This window comes from Caenorhabditis elegans, chromosome X (assembly GCF_000002985.6).
Source record: "Caenorhabditis elegans chromosome X".
Lineage (NCBI taxonomy): Eukaryota > Metazoa > Nematoda > Chromadorea > Rhabditida > Rhabditidae > Caenorhabditis > Caenorhabditis elegans.
The window spans coordinates 2,772,023-2,799,946 of NC_003284.9; the positions used below are offsets into that span (position 1 = coordinate 2,772,023).

The window sequence follows — 27,924 nt, forward strand, 5'->3', positions numbered from 1 at the left end:
GTTCATCTTTCCAACTTTCAGGAGAGTGGAGGGCCTCACGAATCGAGTGTTTGAAATGCAGGCGGCTCCGTCCTGCTACGGCAGCATGGTTGCTAGCACATCAGAAGAAGTCACAACATCCACATTATCGCGGGGACCAATGACCATGTGAGTTTGTGAAGTTTTCGAAGACATCGCCGCGTAATCATGTGAAACTATCTCTCTAATCTAAGGAGCCCAAAAATCACTCAAAATTTGTTTATGTGCAGTCTCTACTAGAAAAAAAAACCGATCTTGATGCACATTTTGACCGGCTCAAAATACATACACATTGTGTTTTTCCACCAACCCACACACTTCCACACCAAAATCTCCAGGGACATCACGTCTCGGGCAAAGTTCGGTTTTGGAAAAATGCTACAAAAAAGTTAGTGGCGGAAGTTGAACCTTTATATTTGCAACCAGCTACGTCTCTAAAAAATTTTTAAATTATGAGTACTCCGCCTGGCAATTCAACAATGTGGGTATACAATTTGTGAACACAAAAATTTCCCGAGTAGAATGTTTTTCATTTTTCTGCACATTTTATTACGTAACTTCAATTTCACATTTATTTGCACAAGCCTGATCCGTAGAAGGAGCAGTGAGCCTGAAAAATGAGAGTGATTGACAGAAAGATAGATTGGTTTTGAGTCGGCTCAATGCTTTGTACTGAAGTTTTTTAGTATCACATTTTGATGAAATGCTACTAAATGAGAATTTAATTTTGAATATGGTAAGGTTTCTGGTGTAAGGTTTGTGTTCTCAAATTAACGAATTTCTTTATAGAACCTCACACAAAATTGTAAAAAAATTCTTTGAACATAATTGGCTATTTTTAGCAATTTCAAAAATTTGCCAATTTGCCAAAACTTTGACAGAAAATTTCAAAAAGGAGAGGAGTAGTGCCAGTTAGGACAATGTTTAAAACTGCCCTATGGAGTCAAAATAAAATTAATTTTATAATAAAGCTGTTCACAAAGTTTTCGGAATTTTTTTTATTTTGTGTCAAAAAGTGACAATTCCTCAGTTTTTCCTAATCATAATTTTGGAAATCAACAAAAAAAATATTTTTTCTAAGACTTTTTACTTCAATTTTGTTTCAATTATTCGTGTTCTAGTAGTGCGACATTGCTTTAAACTTTCATAAAAGCTCGTTTTTTTTCAAAAAATTTGGTAAATTGCCAAAACTCTGACTAAAAATTTAAAAAAAAAACGTAAAATTTTTTGGAGTGTTTTATTAGAGTATTTAAACGTTCTGGATCATAATAAGTGTGTACATTTTAGGCGCTACTCCACTTTAAAAAATATTTTCGGTGTTTCTTCTCAACTTTGTGAAATTTTTCTGAATCGTGCCAAAACATACTTTCGATTTTTTTCACATTTCATTTGAATTTAATGCTAGAATATGAGAATTTTTCTCAGCAAACTATTTTCATTTGAAAAAAAAACGCGTTCCAAAGGAAGTTAGTTTCCCAGACTACGGAAATTGGCAAGAAACAGAGTCATTCTTCATCTCCGCCGTCCGTTTCCACTTCAACGTTACGTCTGGCAAAAGTGCGAACATCTTTTATTGAAAAACCTCATGAATAAATCTGAAACATGTTCATAACCGATTCTGTCACCTGTTGAGACCCTCCTAGTTGTCGAACAACAACCAATTACCGGCTAAACACAATTTTCTAAAAAAGGGGGTTAACGTTTGAGGCTAACAGAAATAAGTCTATTGACCAAGTAAAATCATTTTGCTATGCATAAATAACTAATTTTACAGGTCTGTATCAAAATCTAACAGTCAATTTATTGAGGCTCCTGCTTTTTTCTACGATATGGACACTGATTTGAAGGATTTGAAAGTGAGTTTAATTTTACTCGTAGTAACATTTATTTTATTCATTCATTCATATTGAACGCGTTACACTTGTTCCTTGTTAGTACACTCCACAGATTTTTATTTCTTGTTTGTATATAATTTTATTTTTGAAAATATTTTTTTGAAACCATTTTTAATAGAAATTGGCAATTGACAATATTTCAAAAAATAAACGGAAACTGTTTAAATTTCTAAAATTTTTGAATTAAAGTTATGGTCGAACATTTTAATAAATTTATTTCCTGACAAAATGCCCTTTTTTTTTAGCTCAAACTTCCACGTTTTAGTAATGCCTTAAAACAATAATCGGTCGCACAAACTATGAAAAAATCATGTCAAAATTAACCTTTTTTTCCAATTTTCAAAAAATAATTTTGTTTGAAACTTACCGAAATCAATTGCCAAAAATGTTTGAAACTATTGGAAAATTTAAATATAATTTTCATTATAATTTTCTCTCTCTCATTTTCAATTTCACAAAAAAAAAAAATTAATGAAATCGATTGAAATTTAAAAGTTGGGTTGTTTGGAAAATTAGCTTTAAATAATAGAAAATGGCCCGTAATGGGCGAATACTTTTGTTAACTTCATAATTCATAATTTCATAATTTGTTATTCAAAAATGTGTTTACCAGACCGCACTAAAAGACGTGGATTTACTAAACGACTCTGGCTACCGATCGGTAATGGAACGATCCACTCATCCATTTGCGACGAGTCTAGTTTTCCACGAAGACAATGGCTTCGATTCTGAAGACGACGCAACGGACGAGCATTGGGGTTGGTTTGAGCGGGTAGACTTGTGTGTGTGTGTCTGTGTAGTAGTTTTCGCAAATTGCGCAACTTAACGTATCGTAAAATAATGACAGAAGCGGCCGTACTCGTCCGGGTGACCAATCATCCGCTCTACGAATAGGTTATGGACAAAATAGGCGCGAATATATATATAGTACGGTATTTTGCGGGATTTCGATGCACGATCTAACTTTCTATAGTGCCCGTATTATACAACTGGCCAGGCTGGCTTGGCCCACCGCGCGGGTAAAGTTGGCCGCAATAGTCACTTTCGGTTGCTTCATTCATATTCTACCTTCGCGATTACTTTAGTAGATTTCTATATTTGGTACATGGTACCTCCTTTATTAGCATGGAGAAATTGGAGGAAACAAGGTTACAAGATTTCCACAATTTAAAAAAAACTTAAATTTTGCAGATGGGTATCTCACAGTGGGAGGTGACCGAATTAAAATTCGCGACATGTCCGACATCCTGGCGACTAGATACGCTTTCATTTCTGGTGAGTGCACATGCTCAATTTTAGAGGACAGACGTAAAAAGGGCTATAAAATGTGGCGAGAAATGCTACTAAATTCCTTGAGAACCCGGCACAGCCCAACTACCAACTCATACATTTGCAATATGTCCGGCATTCTTTTTTCGCTTTTTTTTTACTTATAACACCTTTTTTAAGGAGCTCGCACCACTGAAGGATTGACAATTGTAACGTTTCCGGACTCTAGATCGACGCTTCCTTTTGAAGACTACTCACTTCTTGTGAAGTATCTTTTGCAAGTTCCTCCGTGAGTTGCTTTTTTTGGGGAAAATTGTTTTAAAATGTCAAGTTTGTGCTTAAACTTTCAATGGCCTATTTTAAACTAAAAAATGTGAATTTCGAGCTCAAAGGAATCCTAGGTTCGGTCCACAAAAAAACATTGATTTAAATTTTTAAATTTCGATAACTATTTTTTTTATTTTCACGGAGGAATTTTATGTTTAAAAATATTTATTAAAAATACAATACATAACAGAGTAAAAATTTGAATGATCAAGTTTTAGAGATTTCTCGTCGATTTTAACGAACTTTTTACAGATTTTTTAAAGTTTACTATCAAAAAGTGACAATTACTCAGTTTTTGCCACTATAATTTTGGAAGTCGACAAAAAAATTTTTAGATTTTTATGCATTAATTTTGTTCAAATTATTTTCGTTGTAACAACCTGAGTATCGCAACATATCAAATTGGCAATTTTTCAAAACTTTGACTAACAAAATTCAAAAAATCAAACAATTGTTGGAGTTGTTTTATTATAAGTGCATTTAAAAAGATCTGTAGCACCAGAAAATTTTTTAAATCTAAATTCTTGTAAAAAATAAAATAAAAAACAAAAACTATAGATTTTTCTGAATAAAACTAATATTTTCAGCCTGGAGGACAGCCACAAGGGTTTTGTGATAATAATCGATCGCCGGAGTGACAAGTGGTCTTCCGTACGGACTTTACTACTTCAGATTTCTGTAAGATTTATACACTTTCTTCTGAAAATCTAGCCGTTGTGGTTTCACGCGGCGCGTTTTCAGTTTAGTCGTGAACACCTATAAATCTCTTTTGTCGTGTTCAAAAATTTCACTTTCACAGTGTTTTCGTTTGCTAGAACACCTCGTTATTGCTGCTGCCACACCACACCAAGTGTGTCCACTTTCTCAGATCTGTTGACACAGTCGGCACTCGATTTGCCAATGATTTTTCGATGCATTTCGGTTTCACTTTAATGTTTACGTGAGAGACGCCTGGAGAATGTCACCGGGCATGCGCGAGCTAAGGTATCATGCAGAGACCGGATATCTTCAGTGCTCCACGCTGCTTCATGTTTACAATGCGCACTGATTTTGATGATGGGTTGAGTATCACTTTACTTCGCAGACACCCCCCTCCACTTGCGGTCATTTTTTATGATTGTTTTATATGTACGGTGCTGGCCGAAAAATTATATTTCTTTTAGTATTGTGATAGTTTTTTTTTTGAAATGACTATAATTCCAAAACTAGAAATGCTTTCAGAAAATTTTAAACTAACAAAATCTTGCATAAAAATAAAACGGCCGACATCTGGCGAGACCACTTTTGCCGGTGGTTGCAAATTTACATTTTACATGGGAATTTTATGAAAACAAATTGATCTTCTTAAAATTTTTTTTTATTTTTAACACTCGTTAATTTTTTTAAATACGCGCCCATTTTGAGCACATTTCTCATAAGTCGTGAATAATTTTTTTTGAACTGTTTTTGATTAAAATATTGTTGAAATAGAATCCTTACCATCTCTTTCATCATATCTTTACAAAACATATAATCAAAAAATGTTCGAATGTGGTTATTCAAGTAGTGCCGGAAAATTGAAAGTGTTAAAAAATGACGTCACAACTGTATTAAAATACATAAAAACATGTATTCATGTATTTCAATACAGTTGTGACGTCATAAATGTATTTAAATAGATTTTGCAACATTACTTGAATAACCCCATAAGTAACCTGATTTCAGAATATACATAATCTACACAGCATAGCGGTTTCAAATAAAGCTAATAAATACAATTCATAAAAAATAATGTGAACATACTTCTATTTGGTTTTTAAGTTACAGTGGTTTTAGTAATCATCATCAAAAACAAACTCGTAAGATGTCGGCCGCTTTATTGTTTTCGTGATGATAATAAATAATTCAAGTGTGTGAAAACAAATAGACAAAGTTATGGGCATTATCTTGTCGGCTAAAAATTGTTCGAGATTGCATTTCTAGGTTCGGAGTTATACCCATTTGAAAAATTAATCAAATGAATAAAATAGATACTCAAGGCGATATATACGGTTTTTTAACAAAAATTAAATAAACTGCAATATTGTAGGAGCTTTTTTTTTTCAAAAAAATCAATTTTTTAAAGGATTTCCCTTTTTCCTGGCAGTTCATTCAATCATCATTGTTTTGCATTGACTTGTATACATTAAACCATAATGACGCAAGGACCACCCTTGCTAGTACTTCCGGTGTTTTGAAACCGGAGCTTTGTCGTCTTTGAAATCCACTTCATCTTTGAAGACATCCGTACATTTTCTTTTCTCGAAATTTTTTGAAAATACTTTCATGCACTAAGTGCTTACTACAGCCGTCGAATATTTTTTATGCATGAAATTTCTTTAAACATTTCGAATTCCGGCGGCCGCTTTTTTGTTGGCTCCTGCAAGCCGCCACCTTTCACCTTTCTTTTGCACTTTAACCCGGTCGACCACCCATCAAACTGTCAATTATTCATTCAAGCAGAGCAACTTTCGATATAACTGGTAGTTGAATATCCTGGTTTTTGCACAAAATGCCCCGTGCGCCTAGAGTTGGCCTTCTTGCTTCCTATCAAAAAAAAAAAAAGACGCGCTTGTGTCGATCCCTAACGTAATTAGGACTCGCGTTGCTTTAGCTTAGTTTTGAAGACGAAAATAAATTGGAAAAAAGAGAGTGCAAAAACTGAGAATCTTTCTTCTTATGTTTCCTGGTTGTAAAAACCAGCAGCAGTTTCCTGTCTTTCCGCAGATGTGTTTGGTTCTGTTTTCAATACTTTTTACTTTTATGTATAATTTTTGCAGTCATTCTTCCCTGGAAAAATCTGTGTGACGTTTGTTATCAAGCCGGAAGGCGTTCTACAGCGTGCTCTTGAAGTTGGGTATCGTGGAGCAGCCGACACTTGCTCATTTCAGGTTTGAAGATTTTTCACGTTTTCCTCATTTGAAATTATATGATTTTTAATCGACTTAATATATGTACATAGTTTTCATGATTAACGTTGTATAGTGCAAAGCGCATTGGAATGGAAACTATGCATGTTAATTGAAAGATATAGGAAGAAATGGAAAGTCGGCAAAAACGAAAGTGGGGAGATTGAACTTCCGTAGTTTTGTTTAATTTGTGAGAGCAAGAAATAGGTAATATAGATTACTTTAACTCATTTTAACTCACCTATTTCTTAACTAAACTTTTCAAAAGCTGAAATTGCATACCTTTTCTGACAATCATTTTATATGGTTTGATACCTTTTTTATTTTTTTTGTTCCAGTTATTAAGAAAGCAGGCCTCCTAGAACCCTAGCCATATTTTTTATTTTGAAAAAAAAACTATATTCATTATTTCTAAAATTAGTTGGAAATTATTGAACTTGCCAAAATAAATTTAGCAGAATATAAATAGCAACATGTGAACAAAACAAAATAATTTACTGGAAAACAGCATTTGGATTATTTTGCATCAAAGTTGAAATACAATGTACATTTTTTCAACAACATTGATACTGCGTTTTTGTTCAAGTAAGCGCCTATTGTGCCAAAATGATCCAAAAATATCATAGTAAGACTTCTCAAACATTTTTTAAAAATTTTTAAATGGCAGTCGAAAAGTGGCAAATACTGAGCTTCTGCCACTTTTTGAAAAATCTAAGGCACAATCCCTAAAATGTTTGAACATTTTTATTTAAAACATGAGTACCATAAAGTTCAAAGTAAAAAAGTTTTTTAATCGTCAACTTTCAAATAAAGTGGCAAAAACTGAGATTTTTTCAATTTTCAAAAAATAATAGAAAATTTGGAAATTTGTTCTTGAATTTTTAAACTATGATAATTGGTCATTGTGGTGTGATAGGTCTGTTTCAAAGCAACTACCATACTGGCGGTACACCACCTATAAATTTTTTTCTCGATGTAAGTAATCTAGGTAGGTTTTCTATAATAAAACCTCACATATATTAATTTTCTGTTTGAAAGTTTGAAATTTCACAAATAATGACAATTTCTAAAAATTAAAATATTCCACGTTATAGAAATTTTCGGTTTTGCGATTTGTGAAAAAAAAAAGTTGATTCCCAAAAAAGTTGTTTTTTCCGCTCAAAATCAAAAAATTTTAACACTTTCAGACTAGTTTGATAATTATAATTCAAATGGTAACATTTACAGGTGATCCAACTCGAATCGTCGGCCGAACTTCGGAAATACATTCATCACGAGTTTTTGACAATGGATGTCGGTGGCCTTATCAAGTATAACCACTTGGAATGGGTGCAGCACAGAATGGTAAGGTGTTTTCTGTTTATGAATGATTACCTTCCCTTCATTCCTTTGTGAAACGGCGGCGGCTAAAACTAAAAGAATTAAAAAAAGAAGAAGAAGATCTATGTATAAGAAGCCCGTCGACAGGTGAGGTGCGAATTGGACAAGGTGTGGCGTGCCCAGGTGACCAGTCCTTTCCCCCCTCTCTCATCAATTGACGGCGTATGCCACCACCATTTCCTCTTCACCGAAACCTTGCCTTGTCCACCTCACCTCTCATAAGGTCCTTTTGCCGTGTGTCGTCCAGTGCACAATGAGCTCATACGCACACATGCATTCGCATTAAATCTCGGCAGCAGAGGAGGGCGTTCACTTATTCACTACCTTTCCGCGCCATATTTCCATACCTCAAGTGTTCTGGTATTCACGTCGGCCGGGGCCGGTGTCCTCAGCAATTTTGGGGTGTGTACCCGTCTACTACTTTGTACTTCTTTGTTCCCCCGATATTCTTAGCATTTCGTCGACATCATCTCGTAAACATCAAAATTGTACTAACGGGGCTGTGCTCTTTTTCTCCTCTCAAGGCCAGCCGCCCATCCGCCCCCCTAAAATCAGTTGACCATAGCAACTAAGCATTGTGAGCGGGGCCCAGCCATTTCATATTTTTCACCAGTGCGATCCCAACCTGGAAATGCTACGCTCATTTCAAGGATATTGGAATTCTTATTCCACTCTGGTCAACGAAAAAGACTATACAAATGTAAGTGCAACTGAAAACAATCAAGGAAATGGAAAAAGTGCCTTCTTTCTTTCAAGTGCAGATATAATTGGCGGCGCGTCTTCTTTCTTCAGTTTTCCACGCTCCCAACCCTTTATTGTTTTCAGGACATTGAACGAATGAAAGCGTCTGCAACAGCCATCGCTGCTTCTCTTACCGAATTCGGAAAAACCTTGCGAGAAACTGAACTACCTAATGATGCGGACAGTACAGCACGGATATTGGAGCTTCAGACTGCCGAAAAGATGGCTATTAAGGTTAGCTTCAGGGGTGCTGCTGTTCGGCAATTTGAGCTTGTTCGGCAATTGTCTGAATTGCCGAAATTGCCGGAACTTCTATAACCCGGCAATTGCAAAAACTACCGATTGCCGGAACTGTAATTTTGTATACTTTTGTAAATTTAGGCGCCTAGGAATGCATTTTATTTAGAAAAAATACACTTTTCATTCTCAAAATGTTGTCAAACTCGAAGGTTTAAACATTTTTGTTTGAAAAAAAGTTCAATCAAATACTTTAAAAAGGTGAAATTTTTGTAATTTTTTTTGAAATACAGTTTTGGGAGTTGCCAAAAAGGTGCGGCAATCGGCAATTTCGGCAATTTTGCCGATTTCCCGAACAATATCCCACATCTGCTTCACATTCAGTAACATAATTTCAACCATTTCTTGTTTTTCAACCGCAACTTTTATTACTCAAAAATACTATCTGTTAGAAATCTCATAACAAGTAAAAAAAAAACGTAAAAACCCGCAGCTGGCATGCAGTGTGCTTGACAGGAAACCCTGCTGCGCAAATAAACGATTAGAAAATTATCGAAATTCCATTTCTGTTTATTCATCTCTTTAGACAAAACAGGCCAAAAAAAATTATCTGAAGGAGCTGTTTGTATTTATGATTAATGAGCCAGTGGCAAGCGCAAGCGCATGTAATTTACAGGAAGAATTCAAAATTGCTGTCCGAAAGGGCTTCACCTTGCTCAAGTCCGTCAGGCAGCTGGATAAGAAGCCGACACCTGAACAACTATCGCCGACTCGGCTCCATAATGTGACGGCAATTGAGCGAATGCTGGTTCAATTGGGTACGTACTTAATGAGTGATGTCATTAGTAGATCGTAAAATTGAGAATAAGGAAATCGAGCGGATGAGATAAGAGGCAAAAGTTCTGGCAAGGAAGCAAGAAAATTTTGAGGGAAAAATTACATAGTTTTTAGGAAATGTTGAGAGAAAAGTAAGGGGAATTTGAATTAAATTATGGAAAATGGACCGACAATAATTGTGGGGCAACTATAACGTTTTCTCTATTTTTTAGGATTAATCTTTCAGTGTTGAAAATTTGAATTCCCGCGCAAATCAGTGGTCTTGTTTTGACATTTTCTGGCTTAACACTTTGGTTTTTCTGTTCGCGAATTTTCAATAATTGTTTTACTCAGAACTTCAAGTCGTGTTTGAAGTTACCGCGAAGTTACGGAAAAATGTCTTAAAATTTCACAAAAGGCATTTCGAACCAAATATGAAAAAAGGGATCAATTCAACAACTAATTGTAAGCCATAAAATTTCGAAAATAGGTCATTCATTTGCGCAGGAATTCAAATTTATTTCAGCCGATTTTTCATTTGATTATTGCAAAATGAAACATTATAAAAATTGATAAGCATTTTAAAATGTTTTAAATATGGCGACATAAACTACCAAAATAAGCAATAAAGGGTGATAATTTGATAAAAACTGTGTTCGTTGTCCCAAAGAAAAACTGATCAAACTTTTGATTTTAGCAAAATTTGGCTCTTTTTTTTCGAAATTATGAAGCACCATAAAACAATTTTCTTTGAAGTTTTTTAAGAACTCTTATTCTGAAATTCGGACCTTTTGGGTCAGTTTTTGTCTCTTCAAATACCCAAAAATACCCAAAACCCTACCCCCTTTCAGATCTAGGACTGTTCAACCGTATCTTTACATTATCTTTTTTCCAGAAGAGACAGAGCGAAGCTTTGATTCATTTTGGACAAAACACGAACGTCGCTTGAGATATTGCCTTGAACTTCGGCAATTTGAGGATAGTTTCAGAAAGGTTGGTTTTTCATTTTTTCTGTTTTGATTTTGTCATTCCTCAAGTTCGCCTTTTTTTCACACACACACAGAATATATTAATCTGCCAAGGTCAAGAATCCACATTTCTCTATTGAATGACAATCAATAGATCTATTGAAAACAATACATTCACACATATGCTGGATGAATGTTTTCCTCTTCGTCTTTTTTCCCCCCGTTAGTACAACCGCAGTAGCCTGAAAGCAACAAAATGTCATTCTATGTGACATTTATCATTTGAAACACGATGAGTGGTTTTTTTCTGTTTTTCTTTTTTCATGTTTTTTGTATGACAGCTCGAATTGACAGTGTTGTACACCTACCTCTTTCTAGAACAGTATTTTTTCTTTTGAATCCATTAATTAACACTTGATGTACTGTACAGGAGGTACGGAAAAAGAACTGACCTCCCTCATTTCTTATCTTTGTTTTTCATCTCCCATTGCGGGTCACTTAGCCAGAGATATTGCCTTTTTGTTCCTTCGACAAAACTTGCATACATTTTTTTTTGAAATGATTTTATACAGTGCTGATTTTTCACAATGAGTGTAACTCACAAACTAGTAACTTTAAAAAGAAAAGTATGTATAACAAATGGACTGTTGCCTAAATGTTGTCTACATGATAACACATGTTTCAAAAAATTTTTTAAACTGAGGTCAGGAGATACTGCGGCCGACACCTCACGTGCCCTCTTTTGAACTTTTATTTTAGAACATTTGTAACTTAAGAATATAAAGTTGTTTTTCTTTAACCTGATTTTCAGTTCAAACATAAATCAAATGTAGCTACATACAAAAAAAGATTTTCAAAAAACATGACCTGCTTTTACTCAGTGAAGCGACTAATTACATACGACAGGAAATTATTTATTTACTGAGCCTTTTATTCATGAAAACTTCTTATTCTTGAGTTACAGATTTTTAGAGAGAAATGGCCAAAAATGAACTCGCAAAGTGTAGTCCGCAACATCTCTTGATCTCAATGTTTCAATCTTTTAAAATATGTGTACACAACATTTCAGGCAAGAATTTTTTAGTTTAGCGTTTTTTTCTTCTGAAGTTACCTCATTTGGAAAATATAAATAAACAAAATCGCATAAATTTTTGCCCACCACTGTACGTCCTTCATAATCAGAAAAACCTTTTGTGTTGTCATGATCTAGTTCATTGGGCGGATAGGTGTTAACAAGACAAGTGAGAAGCTGCTGATAGCATAGCTATAATTTTGTTGACATTGTCTGGTCAGAGGGAATTTGTTGATTGGCCTTGAATTTTATATTTCAACTACTTTTTTCCCAACTTTTTGTTTCTCCCAGCTTCTCAAGCTCTCTTCTTCAATGCTGGCCAACTTGTTTTTTTATGAACTTTGTAACAAAATGTCTGAGGAGGAACCTTCCATCATTTCTCAACAAAAAAATTGTGTGAAACGCGAATGCTTCGTCTCACGGCTTGCGTTAGGTATCAGGACAAATCATATCTCTCATCGCAATTCTATCAAGTTTTCATTTGTTTTATCGTTCCTATTTTCTCATTTTCTCACCTTTTTTCCGTATTTCTTTATCGCTTCTGTCACTTTGGGTAGATTTTTAAAATATAAAAAAAGCGAAAATCCATTCGCATTTCCCGAAGTTGTGTTGCCTGCTAGGATAATTTATTGATGTTCGTCGACCAGCCTTTCCGTCAACTCCTTTTCAATTACTTTAGTCGCTCGGACAATTCCTCCTTTTCTCTTTTTCACATTAATTTTGAAGGCAAACTCTGGTCACTTTGGATAGAAAACTCGAAAACTAAAGTTTATTCGAAATATTCATGTGATTTATAAATTGCAATTTTATACTTATTTTAAAACAAAAAAAACGGTGAAAATTGATATAATTTTATTAATTAAAAGCAGAGATAGTAGCGTCAGTGCTATGGTGCCAAAATAACCAAATATCATAGTTAAACTTTTCAAAAAAATTTTGAAAAGTTTTATTGATTGTTTTAAAATTTAATGTTGGAAGTCAACCAAAAAAAATTTTTCTACGATTTTTTACACTAATTTTGTATTAATTGCGGCATTGCTCTAGATTTCCATAAAAATCCAAAAATTTAAAAAATTTGATTAAAAAAAATATTTCCCCACTGTCGTTTTTCCACCTTCTACTTGAATTTTCTTGATCCAAATACTAACCCTTCAAATAATTGCTACTTGTGTATTATGGGCACTCACCTTTTTTGCAAGAATAATTTTAATTTCAATCAAAATTTTGATTTTTCAGGCCTAAGCTTATTTGAAAGTCTTCTTCATAGTTTCAACTTTTCAGGCGTTTCCAAAACTAAGCCAATGTGAAAATTTCAAAATCATTCAAATGTAACAACTCACGTCAGAAATACAAATAAAGCAAAATCAAGTTGTTAGAAAATAACAAAGAAATAAACGAAATTTTGAAAAAGTTTGGAAAATTTGCATACGTCCCCCAAATTAACAAATTTTTAAATAAAACTTTAAAATCATTTCCCAGGTGCTTAAACTATTTTGACCAATATGTTTGCTATTCGTACTAGTCATGTTTATTATTGGTCCAAGAAAAAAAAGTGAGAAAATATCACGTTACCCACTGACCCTTACACCTCAACCTGTTTCTTATAGTGGGCAAATCTTATTTAATCCTTTAATCCACATGAACAACTTATTTGAACCTTTTTCATACTTGCGGCCTGTTTTTGATAGCGCCTTGGATATTCTCTAGACACATAATATTGTTCCTCATATCAAGTTCTGATTAGATATCACAGATTATCTTACACACCCTTCCCAACATTCATCGCAGATTTTCCTCGGAAAACCAAAACTAGAACAACCTTTTATAGAATATTTGAAGCATTTACTAATTCTTTTTTTCAAAATCATTCAACTAAATAAAAGTCATTGTTTCGTTTTTTCAGCTACAAGCCGCGTTTGCTCGCCACATGCTTTACTTGGAGGAGCATCGAGAAGTCGGCAACTGCACCGAAAAAGCTTTACATCTCGCGGAACAGCACAGACAATACGCAGAAGGCGCGATGGTGAGTGAAAACGATGGACTTGATCCTCTAGTCTATTTTTGATATCTTTTCCGTTTATACTCTGATGTGTGCACAAGACTTTTTTTTCATTTATTAGATAGGTTAGATAATCAAAAATCTATATTTTCTATATCTCTTATTTTCACACTCCAAGAGTGAAAAGAGCCCTTTGCTTTTTAGAAACTTTTTTTCCTTTCTTTTGAAGATAGAGCATCAAATCCAAACCTATTTAACGAAATGACCCGACACAATGACGAAAATCGGTGTGTGTTTATGTATACTCGAAACCTCTCAAGCGCATCTTTTTATCTATTTGCGAAAAATAAACGCACAAAAAAGGGGGAAAGAACACAGTTCAAGGACTAGCCGCTTTTTGAAGAAGAACATTTTTTGCAGGAAGAAGTTGAAGCCTCGCGAAATCTCAAAAAAGCCGGAGAAGATCTCATCAACTCGAATGAAGCCGAGGTGAACAAGACAACAAAATGACTTTTCTTGACGAGTTTTTTACAGCTTTCGGGGAGTTTAGAGCCAAAGTGTGAGGAACTGGAGAGGATGGCCGCTGCACTGACATCTGCTTTGGAACGTCGAGGCGATTGTCTTAAACGAAGTGCAACGATGCATGAACAAATTGCAAAGGTTATCATTTTATGTTGAAAATACTAAAAATCTTGGGTTCAGGCAAACTCATGGTGCACTCGAGGCGCAGACTTGCTGACCAATGGAATGACAGACTTTACAAATCCAAATCCATCTTCTTCTTTAACTACACTTGATGCATTTATTGAGGAAGGGACTAATCTGAATGTGAGTTGAATATGTATATCACAAGTTCTTTTACCATTATTTTTTAGTATTGCACTTGTTGCCAGCCTAGCCGTAACTACCAAATCAAAAATTTGGAGTAGTGTCAGTGGGGGAGCGTGTTTAAAACTACTTCTATTGTGCCAAAATGATGAAATGTTATAGTAAAACTGTTCAAAAAAAAATTTGGAAGTTTTTCAAATAAGGTCAAATAGTAGCAGTTTTTTCTCATCATATTTTTGAAACTGAACCAAAAAAAAAATTTTTTTCTACGACTTTCATACTTTAGTTTTGTTTTAATTATTTGTTTTATGCGACATTTGTCTGGATTTCCATAAAAGCTCATGGTTCTCAAAAACCAAAAACTTGGCAATTTTTCAAAACTTTGACTGGAAATTTTTTTAAATCTAACATTTTTGCGAGTATTTTCATATGAAATTTCGCCGCTTTAGATCATTTCAAGTGTATTTATACAAAACCCCCACTGGCGCTACTCCACCTTTAACAATTTTTAGAAAATTTAAACTAAAACGAACGTGTTTTCGAAATTTCAAATTGCGCCAGATCAAGTTTTTGCAAAATTTCGAATACTTCTCTAAAGCTCTATGGCCTCCAAATACACAGTAATTCTATTAAAACAGTCCTTACAGGATTTAGTTTAAAAAAAAACCAACGTTCACATTTAATTTTCTCTCTCACCTATAATATTTTTAAAACTCTAAAATTGAGTAACATTCAAAATCAAATGTTTTTCACCAATTTTCTGGTAAGCTTATTATTTTCGGTGCTGGATATCATTTTTCTGCGTTCTTCAAGTTGACCTACTTTTTTGAGCTATGATTGTTGAAGTGTCAAGTGCACACTGAGCGGCTCGGCGCCACCTCCTAGCCTTTTCATTAAAAAGTAAACTATTCTCATAATAATAAAAACACTTTTGTACTTACATTCAATTATTAATGCTTTTTTCAAATTTAAAAATTAAGTTTTTGAGAAAACATGTTGCTTTGGTGAGTGTTTTTTCTTTTTCACTATCTCAATTTAATTTTTGAGTGAACAGTAAACAAATTTAAAGCAAATGAACGAGTAATCTTCAAGATTTACTTTAAAAATTTTCAGATCGAGTTTCTCAAGGATACTACTTCCCCAATGAATCAGTTACTTCTACTGACAACAATCGAAACTTCAACTCTTCTTAACCTGGTAAGTTATGCGAATATGCAAAATTAATTTTTTGCACAAACGTATTTAAGTTGGATTAGGTTAGTGATAGCGGTGTGCCACTGATAATGATCCGGAAGAATCGGCAAAAAAAGAGCAAACAGAAAAGAGCGCTTAAGCAGCTTGCCCGGTTCGCCAACCGATTATCCGGTGTCTTTAGATCACACATTCCGTCTCTCCTCCGGTGAAATTCTGCACCACTGCGTGATTCAGTCGACTATTTTATTTCCTGCGTACTTAGCTAAAGTATTCAACATTTAAAAAAATTTAATGAGGTTCCACATGATGTGCTGGAACATGTGAGACGATTTTCGATTTTATTCTTCGCTACTGCTTTTCCGATATTTCTTCAAACATTCAAGAATAAAGAAGAGCATTTCATTTCGACATTCGTGTTAGGATTCATAAAACTCCGCGAAATGATATTCGCAGATGTTCTGGTGCGTTCTAGCGTTTTCCGTTTTTCGTTTTTATGACCAGTGGAGGGGCGATAGAAGATTCAAAGATGCTCCTTTGTCACCAGGTGTTCATTTTTATTAGTTTGAAAAGGAAAATCAATCCCTTATTTTTTGAATGATCTATACCTATACCTCATTCAAATTTCTAGATAGGTTAACGATTTCCTGGATTTCCTGCAATTTATTCAACCCAACGAAATCTCCTTTCGCCCTTTGTCCACTTCATTTAACTACCCCCCCCCCCCCCTCCATTTTTCAGATTCATTACTCTTTGTACTTTACCGCCTTAGGCCCTGGAAAAAGAATTATTCAGTGTTGTGTGTGTATAGAGCTTGAGTCAGTCACTAGTCATAAACCATTTTGGCGTCAGTTTGAGAAAACTAGAAATGAGATGACATGCCGACAAAACACACTGTCAAATGCGGTTATGCTAATTCAATCAAGCAATACTTCGAAGCAAAACAAAAACGCGATGGAATCAGTTTCCAAGACAATATCACAAGTACTTTTGATATGTTTTTTGACAACACAAAAGGACTGGCGGTTAATGAACTTTGTAATAAAACTTTTTAAAAAAAATATTCAAAAATGTTTTATGGCGGTTACAAATTTCGAAAAAAATGAAATTGAAGATTTTATTACGAGAACACTAAATTTTGAGAATGCGTATTGTGCAACGTATCTGACGCGCAAAATGTCTCGTAGCGAAAACTACAGTAATTTTTTAATGCCTACTGTATCTTTTTATTGATGAAATAATAGAAAACACCAAATTAACAAAAAACCACAAAAAATTTATATAAAATCAAACCCTTAAATCCACACAAAAGCTACAGTATTCCTTTAAATAATTACTGTAGTTTTTGCTACGAGATATTTTGCGCCTCACATATGTTGCGCAATACGCGTTCTCATGAATTAGCAAATTTTCAAAATTTTTTCATTTCAGCACATTTTGGCTCCATAAAATTTAGAATGTTGAACATTTTTACACAAAATTTGCATTACCTCACTATCAGTTTGCATTTATTAAATTTTTGGGATTTGACTGTATATCTCACCAGTTTTAAATTCTTTGTATTTATACATCTCTGGATTGATGATTTGAAACTTTTACAATTTTCTGAATAGTCTAAGACATTTTTGACAGAACTTCCACTGGAGTTACTCTTATTTTATTTTTTGAATTTTTAAAAATTTACCCTGTTGACTGTTTGTTTTTTTGTTGCAAAACGGGACAGTGTTTCAATAAACCCGAAAAATTAGATTAGTTCTTTGAAAAAATCATCTTTACCAGCCAGATTAAAAACTGCCACAAAACTTCAGGTAGCGTTCGCGATTAAATCAAATAATTACTTTTTCGCAGCCCAACTGATTGCACACCAAGTTTGTTTAATTCGAACAAAAGTGTCAAGTGATCTAGTTCAAAACTCAAAACTAGATCAACCTGATCCCCCTTAATGATTCTTCCATTGAATAAGGAAACCAATTGAAGGACTTTGTCTGATCGCAGTTCGATCATGCATGTAAATGAGAGGGAAGTGAAGACGTTCGCGTTCAAAACGAAATCATCTTTTTTTCCTTTTTCTCACTCGCGTCGTGTATAATCGTATTGTTGTTTTGCAAAAAGTTGCCATGCGAGAATGACTATTCTCCATTTTCCGATATGAATTGGAAGATAGTACTTTTTATTATTCCAACCGTAAGGATATAGGATATATGATACTTTATTAGGAAATGAAGCGTGGTAGCGAAAAAACATTGAAAAATAGTAAAACTGAAACACTGATTAGTAACAACACATTTACAGATCGAAGAACGCATTGGAGACATTCGAAGAATGTCCCTTGCCAAACGTGACCAGCTCACCAAACTGCACCTCCAAAAGCCTCCACCAGTACAAGTCGTCACTCCGGAAAAAAAGAGCAAAAAGAATAGTAGCAAAAACGAGGTAGGAATTCATCATCATACAAGGGGCGCCCGTATGCCGTCAAATAGACACAACCAGAAGGACCTTTCTTATGATTCATTAGCGACGGTGCCAGGCTCTGTGCTTGGCCCAAAAAACGTACAAACTTTGCTTTGCAGCTGTTGAAAAACACAGTTCAGACCTGTGCGTGATTGTAAAATTGCAATTTGCAGAACAATTTTATAGACAGTTGAAGTTACTTGTTTCAGTATTAGGCCGTAGTGCATTTGAAAAATATGCAAACTGATTTATGCGTGTCCCTTAAGTAGAGTAGAGTTTGTGGGGTATTGTGTTTAAATAGCCAGAAATTAGTCTGAATTTCATTAAGAGACTTTACGAAAAATTTGCGAAAATTTTTGTCGGTTCAAAATTTCGAAAAAAAAAACGACCCAGTTTAAGCCATAATCTTGAATATATTGGTAGTTTATTTCACGTTATTCCGTTGACTAATTTTGGTGCTTTTCAGTCACTTTTCGGCTTCAAATGCACCTTAATTAACAAAATAGCGTGAGATCATTTACCAATATATGCACTATAAAAGATGATAATTTTTAAAAAGGCAAGTGGCCAAAATTGGAGATTTTTTCTAAAATTAGACCATTTTTTTCCGAAAGTTTGAATTGCGACAAAACATTTTTTTGAAACTTTTTTGAGCCGTTCCATTACGAAATTCGTTCATTTGAGCATTTTTTGTGCTGATTTACTGAACCGTTGCTCCTTTTTTAACTTCGCCCAGCTCGTTTTTAACAAGTTATCAGTATTTGTTTGCAGATTCAGAATATACCTAATTGATAAGCATGTTTCAATCTAGGTGAACCAAGGTGCGTACATTTGTTTTGAAATTTGAATGCGAATTCAAAAAAACAATGACGTCATAATCAAGGAGTGGAAGAAACATCTGGTGGTTGTGAAGGTCGCACAACGGGGGGACACAGTTATCCGGTATGAGAAAGTTGCCCCGATTGGGGCTGCTTCTCATTTTGCTTTTCTTTTCGTTTTGCAATTCATTTATTTTTCCTTCTTCCTCTTCTTAGCCTTCTTCCGTTTGTTAAAGTTGAGATTCTAGTTGGTCATAACTTCTTCTTTTTTCTCCTCTTTTTCCACTCACCACCCCCCAGGGGGTAAAAATAGGGCACTCACGTTTCACTATATATTTTTATTTATTTCCAAGTTCCCACGCTCTCCGCCAAGATCCAGGATCCATGGCTAGAGCATTGTGCCAGAGTCATCACACTTTCGGCCGGTGAGACGACGGACGGACGGACGGAGGATATTATCTTCCGTTATTTGAACAAATTACATACGCGAGAAGCATCTCTCAAGAACTTGTTGCGAGGCACTGTGCAACCGAGAAATTTGCTCGTTCATGATATGCTCCATCATTCGGTTGTTCTCACGCGAACACTCGAAAAACACTCATCTCTCTTTCTTACCCCCTCCGCCATCCTAGTCTAATGGGTTTCATGATACTGTTCTGTTGAATACGGCTTCGAACATCTCATAACCTTTCCCTTTGCTAGTTTTCAATTTCATCGCGGTCAACAAGTTTTGTAGCGTTAGCGTTTTTTTTTCCCGAAAATTGGACACGAATAGATGTTTCTTCTACACATGCGAGTTTGCCGAAATGTTGCTTTTTCTGACAATTTATAATTGTTTCACAGAACTGTAGACGTTTCCAGATTGTAGAAAATTTTTTAACATTACAGAAAAACGTTCGACATTTCAAACCAAAGTCTCAGTTTTTCGATTATTCGTTCTGAGTGTATTGTTTTTTTTATTTTAAAATTTCGCAATTGACTCTCAAAACAATTCGCGTTGACCCGTACCCTGTCACCAGTTATAATGTGCCATGAAAAATCGGGTGGGCGACACACAAAACATGTGGAAGTACTTTTGACCAATCTGCTGAGGGTGGATCGGGTAGCGACAAAAAGTCGCGGGGTCGGTTGAAAATATTCGGTTGGAGACTCTTATTGCCCATCTGGCTTACCCGCTCAATTTTCTTCGATTCATTTGCATTTGATTTTCATCGTCGGTATTTCTTTTTTGATTTAAAAATGTAATTTTTAGTTTTAAAAATCCACCTTATTCTAAATTTGTTCTCTGCTTGTTTTTGCAAACTTCGGTTGAATTTTTGAAAATTTATTGTTGAAAACAATTTTTACTCTTGTCAATTCCTAACGAAATTGCTTGAAAATATATAATTTTTTTTTCGAAGTCCAAAATTATCATCGGCTAAAACTGAGTGATTGTCACATTTCGTATAACAAAATTTCAAAAATTTTTGAGTTGTTTACAATAATACTTATAATTTTATTTATTATCTATAAATTTATTTTTTTTTTTGGTATTTTATAAATTTCCCTTCCGACGATACTCCACTTCAGAGATTCGCTTACTCCAAAATATTAAGTCAAGCAACATCCTACAAATTTTATATGAATACCAAACCATAGCAACTGGTGCATTTTATGCATAAATATCGACTTCATATATGAGTCTTCAAGGAGTCGTTGCGAACCACATTTAGAATTCCAATTCCACAATGTTCAATATTTGTTGATTTCTTCAATTTTAAAGAGAAAAAAACAACCGCTTCATTTTCCACCACCAAATTAAAGCAGATCACTCGCGTTAATTCCTCTCTGAATTTTTCCCCCTCTGCTGCAGCTTCATTTTAGATTGTTTTCGTTAGAGCCGTTGTTTTTTTTCGTATATATAATGGAAGTGCTCTTTCTTTTCGATTCATTTTTTTTTCTTCCTCCGATAGAATAGATAGATAGAAAATAGGCAAAATCTGGCACTTTTTAGAAAAAAAAGTGACTCTAAAACTTCATAATTGCGTATACCTTCCTGAAGTTCAGAATTTATTTCAGAAGAATTTTGTTTTAGTAAAATTTGGCACCTTTAAGAAGGAGTATTAGTTCGAACCATTTTTCACATAGAGACCCGCGAAAATGTGCTCAAATTAACGAATTTCATGATGCAACTTTTCAAACATCTTTCAAAAAAATGTTTTATGGCGGTTTGAGATTTTTAAAAAGTGGGCCAATTTTTCATTCAAGAAAGTATGATAATTCAAAAAAAATCTATTTCCGAAACGGTGGAGTAACCAACATTAATGATTTCAGCTGAAGTTAGGTCTTATTTTCGAAATTTCAAATCGCCATAAAAAATTTTGGAATTTTTTTGTGAAATTTTATTACAAAATCGGTTTTTCAAAATTCTTCAAATTTCGGTTCTATACATCAAAAATTCACCGAACCGTTACTCTTCCTTTAAAAAGTAATTTTAGTTACAGCCCTAAAAAGATGGGATAAAATTCCGTTGGTCAGTGCAAATCGGTATCCAATTTACGAGTCAAATAATCCTCGTGAATAGATGGAACGGCCGGTTAACTGCTGCCAGATGAGTTATATAAACATATCGGATGTCAGAACCTTTCTCGGCAAATCATATCGCATCATCGTCATCCTCAGGGTCAACCGTTCAAGAGGCCAATTTCTTCTAATCCGCTATTAAAACCATAACACACACACATCTGCATGCATACCCGTAAGGGCAGTAAGAAAAACACCCCGACAGTGACCACCATTACTCCCCGCCAAAGCAAAACTGTGGTGTATTGGTGTTTGCGCGTCTGCGTCTCCTAATCTCGCGCTCACCCTCATTCTTCTTGCCTGCGCGCGTTCGTATTGCGTCGTCTCCTCCTCCCAAATCTCTCTGCTCCGCCCACCTCACACCATTTCCCAATTTTGCGGTCCAGTCAAACTGACGGTCTCTTCGAACTTTTCACTTGAAAACTTTAAATATATTTACTATCTTATTCTGATCACCTACCAGCAACTCTGGAGCACCAGACCGCTTTTATGAAGCGAACACTTCCAAGGTTCCTGTCGTTCCGGCGCTCAAAGCGTAGGCTCATCACTTCAGTATCCGCACCGTTAATTGTGATGAATTATCATGATGGCCATCAATATGAGGTGAGTATTAAGGTTAAGAAAAATATTTCGAGGAAATGTTGCACTAGTCTGCGCGGCTTTCTTCTCAAACTCCAAAATTCAAAATTTTTGAATAGATGCCTAAAATCTACTTAGCATTCGGTGTAGTTGATCCAATTTCCTAATACTTTTTGTTGACTGCCTCCTTTTGTCCATGTTTACCCTTTATCAAAATCCTCCTCTTGACATTTTTTGTTGCCTCCGCAAAGAAGTTTTAATTCGCGAGAGCACAAACAGTATTGCAGGGCAAAGAACTAGTTGCAAGATTGATACCTGTCGATAATATCATAATCTGTTAGTTTAGTTAGTGTTGCAAGATAAAATAGTCAATGTCAATTATAAAAGGAAAGTGCCGACGACGATAGCATAGCCAATTCTTCTTTCCAGGGTCTTGCGATAAGGGTCTTGTTTGGCAATGCCCTGTGAACACCCGATGATAGCTTTGTGTTTAACTTAGATAGGTAGATAGGTGGATTTTAGAAAATTTCCATGTCAGTTTTCTATTTTTCAAAATCAGTGAGAAGTCTGCTCTGTCAATGAGAAGAACCACCCTTTGTTTATTTGCATTGTAATTTCCACGTTCATTACATGTATCTGAATCTCCTGTTTTGGCATAATCAAATAGGAGTGTAATAAATAAAGGGGTAGAGTTGACTAGAGGAGAAATTGATTTTATCACTCTTGCCATCAGTGATTGATATAGGCAATGAGAAATGCAGAAATGTAGGGATATGACAATATTACTGAGAAAAGGCAAACAGTAAAGATAATTGACCCTTGGTCGAATTGTTTCTTTCTTTCTACGTGCGTGTGTTTCTCACTGCACTGCGGTGCCAACGATTTGCGTAGCTCATCTTGAGTACCCAATACACGTACGTATGTACAATAAGTGACAAGCACAGAGCAACCACTCAGCTATTCTCCTCTTCATTTAGTTTCTTCCAGTAGTGCCCCCTGAAACATGCGGTCCTTACGAAAATTGGTTATGAAAATGAATGGAATATGGGAGGAAATGTCTTAGGAAAAGTAACAAACAGAAAATCCATACGGTTGGGCGTCTTTGGCAAATGGCCCGAAACGTTTTCATTTCCCATTGTTAAACCACTTTCATTTTCGCGCTTTTGATAGGCTATCGTTTTCCAATTTCTCTCACTCAGTCGCCTTTGATGGCGTGCGCGCGCAGTTGTAAACGTTTAAGGTAACAAACGGGCTATAAAAACATTTTCCATACTAAGATTGACAAACCGCCGTCGGGCCCTCATCATGTGAAAATGGCGATCCAAGTTTGAAAGGGGGCACTGAATGAACACGTTTTGTTTGAAATATGAAGTCGTTTGGGTTGTGGTAGTGTTAGTGTGGCAAACGATAAAAATCTGTCCACAAATATGCCGGCTATTTGTTTTAGTACACACAAGACGACGAAAAATAAAAACTTTGAAGTCTTAGGAAGTCGTTTGAAGTTTGTTTTTTTACGAAGAAGTCGACCATGAGGGTGTCAAGCTTTGCCAACGATCGTTGTCTCAAAGTAACTCAAAGTAATTACGGGTTGTCCCTCTGAGGAGGATCTTGAAATGGCATCACCATCATCAAGATGCGGAGAAAAATATAGGTGGACACATCCAAATGCTGCCGTACGTCTCCATGTTAATTAAACTGACATTCAAATATGTCCTTTCAAGGCCCATCCTTCCTTCTCAATCCTCGCCGCTTACCCTTAAATGTTATACGTGTGGAGCAAAATGAGAAAGACAAGGAAAAAAATGAATCGTCAGTAGCACAGATTTAGGTGTTTCGCTAATTGTTTGCGTTTAGAATTGGTGATGATTTTTTTCTTGTTGCGCGAAGGCAAAGTTTGAACAGTTATTCTTTCCTTGTTCTCCTTATCATCGACCTTTCTTCACATCTGCTTTTACAAAATCAATGTCGCTGCCTGTACTTCAGAAGAAGTATGGGTTTTGGGGCTCTGTATTCTCAAAATATTGCTTCTTGTGGACTATGGTTAAAAAGCGTCGCGATAAGGAAGCTGTCGTCAAAATTCAGCAGAAGGTACCAGTTGCTGTCGGACACCCCTCCCCCCCCCCGCCAGCCTGTGCGCTTCGTATCGCTTTTCGCGCGTTCAATCTCAACACCCAATCAAATAATTGTTGTCAAACAAGGCATGACAGATCAATTTAGAGATAACGACGTCGACAAAATTGCAAACATTGTGTGTACTATTGTTGCACACTTTCCGATAATGACCAGCCCACCCGCTTCCTGACGATTGCTCAAAATGTGTTAAAAAGGCCCTTGGGACCCGTATGGCATACTACATTTTGCTCGATTATTAGCCGCCATTAGTCGCTATTTTCAAAACCCGCGCGCGCGGCTTCAAAGAAAAAGACAATCATAAGAAGGGGTTCTTCATGGAACATATATAGTGAAATTGATTGCAGTGTTATGCAATTTCTCAGGTTTTTCAGCTCGACAGCAAAGATGTCCCTAGCTGCTCGGGAGAATCGACACCAGCCGGAACACTCAGCCCAAGACGAGAGACTCGAGAAGTGACGAATGCGTTTGATGAAATGGTATTTGATTTATTTCTTGTCTAGATATGTATCTGAAACTGATAATTTACAGATTGCGACCGAAATCAGTTATGTTGCCGATTTGAAAGATATCATTATTCACTACTTGGAGCCATTTGAGGCGACTGAAAATCAGAATAGTCTACCAGACACACTTCGTGGAAAGCCTGACTGTCTCTTTGGCAATGTTCGTGAGCTCTACAAATTCCATCATAGAACTGTGCTGGAAGATTTGGTTGCCGCGAGATCTACAGCTGAGATGTGTCGTGTTTTGATGCAGCATCGCAATCAGTAAGTTTGGGAACAGAATATACAAGGAAACCAGGGGCGTGGGAGCAATTGATGTTTGGCGAATACCGAAAATTGGAAAAAAAACAAGCAATTGCCGATCGCCGAAAAATTCCGTCCCCTACAGAGACCTTCCTTTTTCTCATCGTTGTGTCGAATTTTTTTGAAATTTACACAAAAATGTAGAGAAATATTCGCACTTTCTGTAGGCAATTTCAATATTGCTTAAAAATTTTTCGTTTTGTTCAAAGTGTAATCTTCAGAAAACACAAATATTTGTCTATATTTTCATATAAATTTTCAAGAAAGTTCTACACAACAATGAGAAAAAAGAAATTTTGTAAATGTTGTTTTCGTAAAAAAAAACCAAGTACCGCACATCTCTGGTCCCCTAAAGCCCTTCTACCATCCCCTAGAGAAAAAATAACATTGTTTTTTCAGAATCTATGTCACTTATCGAACCTACTGCCAAATTCACGGATCAAATCAAAAAGTTCGTGATTCTGTAAAAAATCACCCATTCTTCAAAGAGTGCCAACGAAATGCCAATCACAACATGGACATGAGCTCCTACCTCTTGAAACCCATTCAACGCATAATGAAATACCAACTTCTACTTGGAAATATTATGGACGACTGCCCAGCAGATGTTCGGGATGAAGTCGCAATGACTCGTGACAGTATGGTTGAGCTTCTCAATCAAATTGACGCCTCTATGCAACAACTCCACATTTCCGGATACAATGGAGATCTGAAATCGCTCGGACTGCTTCGTCTTCAAACGGAATGCGATGTGTTCACCTACAATAGGAAGAAGAAGGCCAAGCTGTCACGTGCTCAGAAAAGATTCATCTTCTTTTTTGATGGAGCCGTTATGTTCTGCAAGAAACGCGTCAGCAATCCAGGAACTACTCTCAACTCGGAGCCTGAATACTTTGAGCACAAGTTCTGTATTCCGGTAAATTTTTCAGATTTCGAGAATTCATAATACCAGTGGTTTTTTCAGATCATCTCTCTGGGCTACGATACATCTTCTCGCACTGGCGCCTCACGATTTGAAGTTTGGGACGACGCGAAAACCGACGCCTACGTCATTGAAACTATTGATCAAACGGCTCGCACCAAATGGATTCAGCGTCTCGGAAAAAGTGAGACTGCACAAGACGCTTGCCTGGAAAACAGGCAAAGGCCAAAGAGCTGGGCGAGCACTGTGTCGAACGAGAGTTCGTGCTCGTCGAGCACCCGTGAATCGGACAGCACTGATAGCACAATGGACACCAATGGGAATACACAGACGACGCAAGTGGACGTTCCTTACTCGCCAACGTTGGACAGTTCAATTGATTTATCCGTTAGTTTTATTTTTTTTTTAATTTGAAGGTAGAGTAGCGCCAGTGGCCATTTGGCAAACTGCCAAAATTAAAAAAAAAAGAGCTTTTAAGAAAATCCAGAGCAATGTCGCATGTTCCGACCCCTCTTATTACTAATAATTAAAACAAAATTGAAGTATAAAAATCGTAGAAAAACTTTTTTTGGTCGATTTCAAAAAGATTTCAACAGTGGCAAAAACTCCATAATTGCCACTGTTTCTATGATATTTGGTCATTTTGGCACTATTGGAGTGTTTTCTAATCAATTACCTAACTGACGCTACAGCTTTGATAAAAACATAAGAAAAAAAAACAAAATTATATAAAGTTTCAGATGGACACTACCACACCGCTCAGAACATCTGAAATCAACAATGAAGTGGAGCTTGTCGATAGCTGTTAAAACACGTTAAAACTATCAATTATTGACATTGAATTATTGAATTTGTAAAAAAAAAAGAGTTCAAATCCTCCCAACCTCCGTTTTATATATTTTAAATATACTATTTTCTGAACCAGTTCCAATGGTTTCCTGTTCAACTCTCTAATGCCCTCTCCTATGGTTTGCGGGTATCAACTATCACTAGATAGGCGTTCTTCTTCTTTTTTTTTAAATGTAACGGTAACACTTTGTTAACTAAAATAGTGACAGTGTGCTCATTATCTCCCACTCTTTGTTTTTACTGTCTAGATTGTTTATGTCGCCTCGTTTTTTTTCCTTCCTTCCCCCCGGTTATCAGCCGGTCTGTGAATCTGTACGAGTTTTTTTTTTCGTAGCTTACTACCAGTTTTCTCCCTCCACCGTCATTCAATGAGTATTCACTAACATTTTTAAAATTTTAATCTTTGTATTTCATCTCTTCCAATAAATTTAATTTTTAAACGTTGTTGCTTTTTTTAGTTACACATTTAAAACTGGATTTTTTTCACGAAAAACTATGCTTCAAATTTTTCCGATCTCATGTTGATTTTGTTGAGTTTTATAGAACTTGGGAACATTTTGAGACCTTTTCGCGATTATATATATTGGCAAGGAACTTGATTTTTTCATTCAAAAAAATTTAATTTCCGAATTGTGGAAATATTCTAATCAAACACTTCCTATCATTTGCCATTGTTTTAAAAATTTCTAAAATAAATTTGAAATAATGTTTTGGCTGACAGTTGTTACATGGATTTTGTCAAAAAATTCCAATTTTTTTTCGAAAAAGACATTTCTCCTCAAGGTCTCAAAATGTTCCCATATTTATAAAACCGAAGAAAAACAAAATTAGACACGGAAAAAAGCTCTTATGAAACATATTGTGAATCATTGATTTTCGAGAAAAAATGACCTGGAAGCAATTTTTTTAGAAAGTTGTCAATTGCCAATTTCCGAGTTATTGATAAATTTCAGGCCAGTTTTAAGGATTTTTCAAATGTGAAAAACTTGAAAAACAAGGCGCAATAAGTAATTTTTTTTTTTTGTCTAAATTCTTGGCGCCCATAGTTATTGTAAATCTTATTATTGTGAAACTACTATGTATAAATACCCGTACAGAGTTATTTGATGAGATTTTTTTTAAAGGAAACATGCCTG

The 27,924-nt window shown here is 35.5% G+C and overlaps 1 protein-coding gene and 9 non-coding genes across 12 annotated transcripts; 5 read left to right on the forward strand and 5 right to left on the reverse strand.

Moving 5' to 3' along the window:
- Positions 1-19: 19 nt before the first annotated feature.
- Positions 20-27,228, forward strand: cgef-1 (DH domain-containing protein). Of its 3 annotated transcripts, NM_171641.6 has the most exons (22): positions 20-147; positions 1,793-1,874; positions 2,527-2,671; positions 3,105-3,188; positions 3,363-3,471; positions 4,097-4,187; positions 6,308-6,418; positions 7,664-7,780; positions 8,642-8,791; positions 9,471-9,612; positions 10,506-10,603; positions 13,554-13,673; positions 14,070-14,138; positions 14,184-14,309; positions 14,352-14,477; positions 15,591-15,674; positions 17,961-18,101; positions 24,583-24,687; positions 24,740-24,978; positions 25,417-25,933; positions 25,982-26,326; positions 26,674-27,221. In NM_171641.6, the coding sequence occupies exons 1-22, from the start codon at positions 56-58 to the stop codon at positions 26,746-26,748; spliced, it is 3,168 nt and encodes a 1,055-aa protein (NP_741736.2). In that variant the 5' UTR covers positions 20-55; the 3' UTR covers positions 26,749-27,221. The 3 variants fall into 3 exon arrangements, with proteins under 3 accessions (NP_741736.2, NP_001123105.1, NP_741737.1); NM_001129633.5 differs by lacking the exons at positions 20-147; positions 1,793-1,874; positions 2,527-2,671; ... (12 more) ...; positions 15,591-15,674; positions 17,961-18,101 and adding an exon at positions 21,801-22,102 and having other exon boundaries at positions 26,674-27,228; NM_171642.7 differs by lacking the exons at positions 20-147; positions 1,793-1,874; positions 2,527-2,671; ... (12 more) ...; positions 15,591-15,674; positions 17,961-18,101 and adding an exon at positions 21,874-22,102 and having other exon boundaries at positions 26,680-27,225.
- F55F1.11 lies at positions 171-282 on the forward strand. The gene has a single exon (NR_102170.1). It is a non-coding gene; the product is annotated as a small nucleolar RNA F55F1.11 (small nucleolar RNA).
- F55F1.9 lies at positions 2,802-2,946 on the forward strand. Its single transcript, NR_070564.1, has one exon. It is a non-coding gene; the product is annotated as an Unclassified non-coding RNA F55F1.9 (non-coding RNA).
- Positions 2,832-2,979, reverse strand: F55F1.10. Its single transcript, NR_070565.1, has one exon. It is a non-coding gene; the product is annotated as an Unclassified non-coding RNA F55F1.10 (non-coding RNA).
- F55F1.7 lies at positions 5,983-6,260 on the reverse strand. The gene has a single exon (NR_070566.1). It is a non-coding gene; the product is annotated as an Unclassified non-coding RNA F55F1.7 (non-coding RNA).
- Positions 7,878-8,063, reverse strand: F55F1.8. Its single transcript, NR_070567.1, has one exon. It is a non-coding gene; the product is annotated as an Unclassified non-coding RNA F55F1.8 (non-coding RNA).
- C14A11.10 lies at positions 16,223-16,518 on the reverse strand. The gene has a single exon (NR_070568.1). It is a non-coding gene; the product is annotated as an Unclassified non-coding RNA C14A11.10 (non-coding RNA).
- C14A11.13 lies at positions 19,395-19,533 on the forward strand. Its single transcript, NR_102171.1, has one exon. It is a non-coding gene; the product is annotated as an Unclassified non-coding RNA C14A11.13 (non-coding RNA).
- C14A11.14 lies at positions 23,007-23,074 on the forward strand. Its single transcript, NR_102172.1, has one exon. It is a non-coding gene; the product is annotated as an Unclassified non-coding RNA C14A11.14 (non-coding RNA).
- Positions 24,674-24,819, reverse strand: C14A11.11. The gene has a single exon (NR_070569.1). It is a non-coding gene; the product is annotated as an Unclassified non-coding RNA C14A11.11 (non-coding RNA).
- Positions 27,229-27,924: the final 696 nt, after the last annotated feature.

Excerpts from the sequence above, each read along its gene's own strand:
- cgef-1 (NM_171641.6), top strand. The coding sequence starts at position 56 with ATGCAGGCGGCTCCGTCCTGCTACGGCAGCATGGTTGCTAGCACATCA. Across the intron at positions 3,189-3,362 it reads TAGATACGCTTTCATTTCTG|GAGCTCGCACCACTGAAGGA; the intron begins GTGAGTGCACAT and ends ACCTTTTTTAAG. Across the intron at positions 6,419-7,663 it reads CCGACACTTGCTCATTTCAG|GTGATCCAACTCGAATCGTC; the intron begins GTTTGAAGATTT and ends TAACATTTACAG.